This window comes from Charadrius vociferus, unplaced genomic scaffold (genome assembly GCF_000708025.1).
Source record: "Charadrius vociferus isolate BGI_N301 unplaced genomic scaffold, ASM70802v2 scaffold169, whole genome shotgun sequence".
Classification (NCBI taxonomy): domain Eukaryota; kingdom Metazoa; phylum Chordata; class Aves; order Charadriiformes; family Charadriidae; genus Charadrius; species Charadrius vociferus.
Window position 1 is genome coordinate 1,535,028 of NW_009652966.1, and position 7,572 is coordinate 1,542,599.

The 7,572-nt window shown below is 41.3% G+C and overlaps 1 protein-coding gene across 1 annotated transcript in view; it reads right to left on the reverse strand.

Moving 5' to 3' along the window:
* PCYT1B (phosphate cytidylyltransferase 1, choline, beta) overlaps positions 1-5,638 on the reverse strand; it is an 18,041-nt gene extending 12,403 nt beyond the window's left edge. The window contains exons 1-3 of the mRNA XM_009893122.1: positions 5,564-5,638; positions 4,092-4,191; positions 2,528-2,644 (exon numbers count right to left, since the gene is read on the reverse strand). Of these exons, the coding sequence (XP_009891424.1) occupies positions 2,528-2,644; positions 4,092-4,191; positions 5,564-5,638 (292 nt within the window). The remainder of the gene's footprint in view (positions 1-2,527; positions 2,645-4,091; positions 4,192-5,563) is intronic.
* Between the last annotated feature and the right edge of the window lie 1,934 nt (positions 5,639-7,572).

Here is a 7,572-nt window from a genome sequence, read left to right on the forward strand (position 1 = left end):
CAGCAGGTTTCATAGGAAGAGAAATAAGGCTTGTGCCATGTTCAAATGGGAAATCGCAGAAGGAAGCCCCATGGAAAGGACTGGGAGAAGCCGTGGAATGAGCAAGTCCAGAAATCCTGCATCTTTAACTCTGGACGTACCAATACTTTGTCACATTGCTTTCAAAATGAGCAGAAGTAATACCCATGTTACCGGAGGACTATAAAAGTTAGGCATTATCTTTCTACACACAAAAAGTTGTGTAAAACACAGTGGCCTGTCCCCACAACTGTAACTCTGTCCAACATTACAGCTATGATAGTCATTTGATGCCCCACATGGAATAATGCGATACCCATTTATAGCTGGGTTGACAGTGGTTGTCCTTCACCACAGGTCAAACCTGTGCCTTCTGATCTCACTGGTCTGTGACACCAGGACAAATAGTAAATGTACTTGACAAATGATAAATCAACGTTATTAGTGCTGCAGGGAAGTGTGAAAGTAGCCCTACAGCTGCTGCTTTTTTCTAATTTGAAAACATCAACCTATCAAGCAAGGCGCTGGCAAAGATATGGTCTTCCTTGAGATCTAAAATGGAATGTCTTGCTGTGATGGTCGTTAAGGACCTTTAAAACACAAAAAATGTAGGAACGCTTAGATAGCCCTGGAGTTTGTGCAAAATTTAAAGCCAGATAATAATATACATATGAATTTCAGGTAGCAAACTGCTAATCTATCCTATTATGTCATTTTTTGATGCCTGCTGATAAGAAATTTAATGAAGATCAAATCATTTTCAGTAGAAAGATCCCTTCAGAGATTGTATTTATATTTATTTACAGTCTTTATGTCATCTTACAGCTACTCTCTCCTGGAAGGAAGGGTCTACTGCAATTATTGGAAAATAGTAATTTTTGCTTGAATTCTGTAGAAAGATTTGATTTCATTTCTTGAATACTGTTTTTTCATGTGTAGTGCAGACACAGTATCTCTGTATTTCCTTTTGATTCTGTCATCCTGCTCTAATGACTGATTTGGGAAGGTACACATATCTATTAAAAAATATTTCTTAGCTCCAAATAACTGTCTTCACAATGAGAAATAAAAGGGGTTGGTTGTGGCGCCCACAAAGACACGTGACACCAGTGCTTTTGCAGCACAAATTGTATGTGGGTGTGGAAAGGTGCCCATTTTTTTAAACATGCTAAGATGCGGAATGTCTTGCTGGGAAGAGGTGCTGATGAGTGCTGGCTGCTTTGTCCTTCACTCCAAAAATAAGGGCAAATCAAAGCTATGCCATGAATTTCAAAGAAGTCAGGCTTTTGCCCCAGACCTCCTTCCCTGACCTGGGACACCCCCCACTCCTTTAAAAGGAACAACAAAACCTACATAACTTCCATTTTTTTAAAACCTCACAGTCTTGCACTTCCACTAGCTTCTTCTGCAAGCTATCTGGCCCAGCAGGAAAACAAGAGAGCCCTAAATGTTGCCTTCATAACAAAGGGATCTCTCCTTTCCCTCCCAGGAAGCTCCATGGAATTTGCCACAATTCATAAACTTAATAGTAAAATAAAAAAGTGCGTTTACAAGGAGATTTTGCCTTTCCTCTTATTGGGTCTTTTTCCCCCCCTTTCAACTGATTTGAGATAAAGATGCAAAATAACACATCTTATAAAGTGTCTGAAGATTGCATTCACGTTTGCTTTATCATCACTGCTGTAACCATTTGAGCAGCTGAATGCTGCTGTGAAACGTTTATGTATGTGAGGCATATCTCAGCCCCAAAGGTGCAGGGAAACTGGAACCAAAATGCATGTTTATGAGGCCTCGTGAGAGCAGGGCTTGCACAGCCAGCTAGGCAGGACACAGCCACCCTCCGGTGATTACTCAGGCACGTACCAACTGCTGAACAGCTGTTAGCCAGCCACACAGCAAACAAAAAAAAAAAGAAAGAAAGAAAGAAAGAAGATATTCACAGAAAAAAAAAAAATGATAAGAAAGTAACCTGCCTGGGGACACTTGTGAGCTGAAAACTACCTTCAAATCATGACCTACATTTGGGTCTCCAATGATAACAGGCTGGATTTAGCTTCTCTGCTGATGTTGAAGGCTGGGTCTGCACACACAGTACTGACCTGGCAGCCAGGGGACGTGGGCTGCGCCTGGCTGGCGAAGGGACCAAGGAGCCAGAAATAAATGAGTGGTTGATCTCATTCACTCATCTCCATCTTTGAACAATTTTGAGTGAATAACTGGAAAAGGTAAATTATTCATATGGAGCTATTCTAAGCTTAGAGTCATGCAGGCACCTGCTTTAACTATAATGGGAATTGTGCCTGTGCTGCTGAGGGCAGAATTTGACTTTTACTTTAATTGATGCAATTGTAAGACGTAATTCAAGGCAAATCACCTATAGAAAGCCCCCAGAGTGAAAGTAGCATTCAAAGTCATAGTGTATAAACAGCTGGGGGTGCAAGCACAGCAATAACTCTGATACTGAAGCACAGAAGGAAAAATCCAGTGCAATAAATAACTCTGATCTTACCTCCTACTAATAAGTAGCTATTTGGGAAGAGGGTTTTGGCTTGCATAAGAGCTCTAGCATGGCCAGAGTGGAAGAGGTCAAATATCCCGTCTGCATACACTCTGACAGGTCTGTCAACTGTGGAGAAAGAAACACAACAGTGATTTTTCAGACCCGAAACAAGTTGCACTTAATTCTTACTGGACAGGTTTTCACTCCCTGATCAGCTGATTGCGGAGATTTACCCCAATACCCATGTTCAAAATGCACCGTGGGTGAACTCACAGTGTTTTATCCTGCTCATTACTTGTTCTTCTCTGTACTCTCTGCTGTTTTCTCTCAGACTTTGCCTATTTATTATCATCCATCATCCCCATATTCTAATTTAGCAAAAATGTCATCTTCCTGCCTCATTCAGAGTTCCACCATATGTCTTGTTCTTTTTTGTCTGCCTTTCTAGGCAGTTCTGCCTTCTGGATTTTTTCAATTTTCCCTAATTTTTTCCTACCATCTCCCTTTCCTTCCCCTCTTGTCTGTGACTTTCTTTTTTCCACAGCTTACCGCTGTAAAAATGTATTGCTTATCTCTGCCACATAAACCGTTCACTTCCCTTTTTCTATCCTTCCCCCAAGCTCTTCTCTCTAATGAGCTGATCATTTCTTTTTCTCACCATCCTCATGCTATCACCCTTATAACTCTTGCTTTCTGTACGACATCTTCAGCAGCAGTCTCCCGATAGAAAAAGGACTTGCTTTACCAAGTGACAAGCCTGGCAGCTGTGCCACAGAGAAGTCACCTCCAAGCAAAAGGACAGCAGAAATGACAGCAACAGAGCTCCAAACTCCATGGATTGTGCTTCAGTGCTACAAAGAGGTATCTCTGCTGTCAGGACATTAGGTGTCCATAGAAATATGGGGACAACATTCTTCCTTGCAGAGATGAGTGGAAAGCTGAGGCTTACCTCTATACAGTGTACATACTTTAAAAGTTTATTTCAAATACGTAAAATAAGTATATGAAGACTTTTTTAAAAGAATCTCATGGAATTTAGGGAGGGATGAAGTATCTATTTGGGACTTTATGTGAAATCATCCTGTTTCCCCAGCCCAATCACAAAGGTAGGTCTGGAAAAACTGTCAAGATAAAGAGTTCCAAAATTTGGCATGGTTTCTTTTCAAAGGGTAAATGGCCTTTAAGGCCACTTAAAGTCTGATGTGATCAAAAAGAGTATCAGTGAAAAAAGAGGTTTTACAGCATACAGAGACAGTACAGGAAGAGAATCCAGGAGGTAGCCACTGCACAACACAACTTCAAGGCTCTCCGGGGTGGGCTGGCAAGCTTTCCTTCCAACCAACATGCAGACATCCAGGAAAACATCAAACTCTAAGTTGAAATGTTTTCTCTCGTTCTTTCTCTAGCAAAGATAATGGTCCCCTTGTCACCGGCTTCTTCCCTATTACCTGATAGCACCAGATACCAGGTTGGCCTTTCTGCTTCTAATCAGAAGGCACAAGTGAGCACAGACAGACGTTTGTAAGGGAGAGCCTGTGCTTTGGGTCCCGCTGATGTTGCTCTCTATACATACCGGGTGTTCCCAGGCGGGCTTGTGCAATCGTTAGCTTCTCATGTGGGGCTTGGCACTGACAGCTTGTTTCGTCTGCAAATGGAGCAGGTGCCGTCAGAGTCTGGAAGGGGAAAAAACAACAAAGAAAGTAAATTTGTTTCATCCATCAAGTAGGTAAAAAATAACCGTTTAACTGTGGCGAGATGCTGTAACCAGGCTTAATGCCGGTTTGTTCCCTGGTGATTTTTGCTTTTTGGTCACCCCTGAGCATACACGATTCACACAAGGTAAAATGATAAGGAAAATAAAACTTTCCAAACACATCACGCAACTTAATTCTTTGTCTTTGTTGAGAAGCTCAAGCATTTCTGAAGTTGGTGCAGATAAATAATTTTTCCATTTGCCGAGGTCGAAGTCAGGTTGATGGCCCAAGCACCTTAATCCTTGGTTTGGTCACAATGAGTCCAAAGGCCTACGATGCAAAATGTATTTTGCTATGTGTAAATAATAGCTGGGAAAACTAACTGGGATTTAGAAAGCTGCAAATGGGCCGCTTCCTCACAAGCACCAGTTCCCCCCCCGACAAGACATCAGTACAGATGACTGGGACTACAGGTTATTTTGTTGTGTTTTTAATTGGAACCACGTATAATTTTGAGCAGCCATTCAAAATAAAGCCAATACTGCAACCAGAAGTCCCACCTAACTAGAGCTAACTGAGCTGCAGCTCCTTTCTTTGGTCTGACACATACTGTAGTAGTACTAAAATGCTCTAACTGTGGTCAGAGCACCACAAGGGTACTTGCTCTGAAGTGCTTATAACCTAAAGGTATACAAGAGAGAGTGAGGACGTATGAAGAATGATGTGGCATTATCCACCAGGAAATCTGATTACAGAAATTACATTTTCTACCCATGCCTATGTAGGAAGTTATCAGCAATCAGAATCTCAGATATTTATTATCTGCCATATGGTCTGATATGAAAAAAACATGCTTCTAGTGCTCTTGGCTTGAAATCTTCATGAAATCATAGAAACAGCAAAATACCATGAGCTGAGTTTTAGAATCATAGAATGGTTCAGGTTGGAAGGGACCTTGAAGATCATAGAGTTCCAACCCCCCTGCCATGGGCAGGGACAACTCCCACTAGACCAGGTTGCTCAAAGCCCCATCCAACCTGGCCTTGAACACCTCCAGGGATGGGGCATCCGCAACTTCTCTGGGAAACCTGTTCCAGTGACTTACCACCCTCAAAGTGAAAAATTTCTTCCTGATATCTAATCTATATCTAACCCCCTTCCAGTTTAAAGCCATTACCCCTTGTCCTATCACTACAAGCCCTAGTAAAAAGTCCTTCCCCAGCTCTCCTGTAGGCCCCCTTTAGGTACTGGAAGGCTGCAATAAGGTCTCCCCGGAGCCTTCTCTTCTCCAGGCTGAACAACCCCAACTCTCTCAGCCTGTCCTGATAGGAAAGGTGAATATATCACTTACTTTGCATGCACTGTGATTTAGCTGGGACTTCGTGGCCTTGAAGCTGTGGCTTGGTTTAGTTTTGACAGTGACCATTTATGCGATGCACAGTTGCACCAGTTTGAGCACCTATGGTTGATCGTAGCAGAATCTCTTTTCCCCTTTACACCTTTTTTCAGCTTTTGATGCTGAATGCTTAATTACTGAGCATTTATTTTCTTTGGCACCCCTGAGACACTTTAAGACATGTCATGCCTAATTGCTGCTGACCTCTGGGCTCACTAGCTTGTTGCATGGAAAGCTCAGAGGACAGTAGTAAAAGAGCAGCAAAGACTTAAAGTGAGCTCTAAGGTTCATATCCCACTCTTTCTGCTGATTTACTATTCATTTTGTTTACCAAAAGCACTAAAATTTTATGTAGATTTTTTTTCTCCTTCCATTTTTCTCTCCTCTTTTTCTTAATCTCCAAGGTTGCAGGAAATCATCTGAGATAACGTTAACATCTTAGTGACGAAAATCACAGCTTCTCTGCCCAGACAATGTTAAAAATGGAGAAACTATGACCAAGTCCAAGTTTCTGTCTGGGTTTCGTGGATGGGCACTGTTCATCAGGCCGCCCACGCCTCACAGCATAGAACATTACACATAATCATACCATGCCAGCTTCTTCCTTTATTTTCTAAATACTGTCTTTTTGCTTCTGGCTTTGCGATTGCTGTGTGCTAACCTGTCTTTTTATCTACAAGCAAGGTCAAGTTACGTGGCAGCCCATACAGCCTGCTTCCCACCGGGATAAAGAGGAAGGCAAAGATGTTAAAACAATAATGGCTATGGTCTGAGGCCTGCAACTGGTAATCAGATCCTAGCTTGGCAGAGGCTGTTTCCTTGGAGATTATTTGAAGAAAATAGGCCCGGTTTGCGGCAAGATGATTTTTTTCCCCCTAGGCAAACACAGTGGCGCTTTTTATCCGCCTTTGCAACACCAAGATTTTTCTTTTGGTCTCAGCTCAATGGAAAGCCACCTCTATTAGCTTCCCATCGGTCCAGCTTTTTGTAAACGCTCATCATTAAAGCTCGCTTTACGGCCAAGGGCTTAGAACCAGACTTGTCAATATTCCCATTACTCTGTGATCTCTCAGTCACTGGATATGAAAATACATTAAATATAATAGATTAAAATCATCAATATTCTATCAAAGAGAAGCCACATAGAGAAATGCATGAATACTCTGTGCTGACAGATCAAGCAAAATACAGCAATAGCTTCCCAATTAGTATCCAATATTATTTCATTTTATCTAGTCTAGAAAAAAAACATTGCTGAGTTTAACAAAAACATCTTATGAGTAAAATAAGATGACACCATTTGGTTTGTATATAACAGCATAAGATAAAATATTTCAAGAAATTATTAAAAAACAGAAATAATTTATCAAACCTCTTCCAGTTTGTATATAATTACTTGTATTCTTTCCAGTTTCTTGTCAGTAATAACTAGAATTGGGAGAAGAGAGCAAGTAGTTTATACAGCAGCTTTTTCATTTTGGTTAATCCATTAAAGTACTTTTAGAAGTTTGCTACAGTTTTGCCAATAATTAGATGGTTAGACAAAGACTTCGTGCAAATGCACTTCTGTCTTCCACTGACCGATTTTTCCCTTCAACTGTGCCCTCATTATTTTCTAGGCATTTACTTTTTGCAATTACTCAAGCAAGTCAAGTCAGCCTCATATTTTGGACGAAGGTAAGCTTCTGAGATCTGCATCATCCTGTAGCAGGGTGCTCTATAGCCTAAGCATGAGTTCAGTGATGAATTATCTCTGTTTGTTCAGCACCTGCCTCCTCCTTGTATTATTTTATATTCTTGTACTGGAAGCGTCAGCAAATTCATCCATAGTCACCTGTTCCCTGCCTCTCTCTCTTTTCTCCCCTCAGTCACGTTTTCCAGGCTGAAGAGCTTTACCCCATTCATTTGTTTTTTGTATGGAAGCTGGTTCACAACTGTGATTATTTTTGTTGCCATTCCCTGTT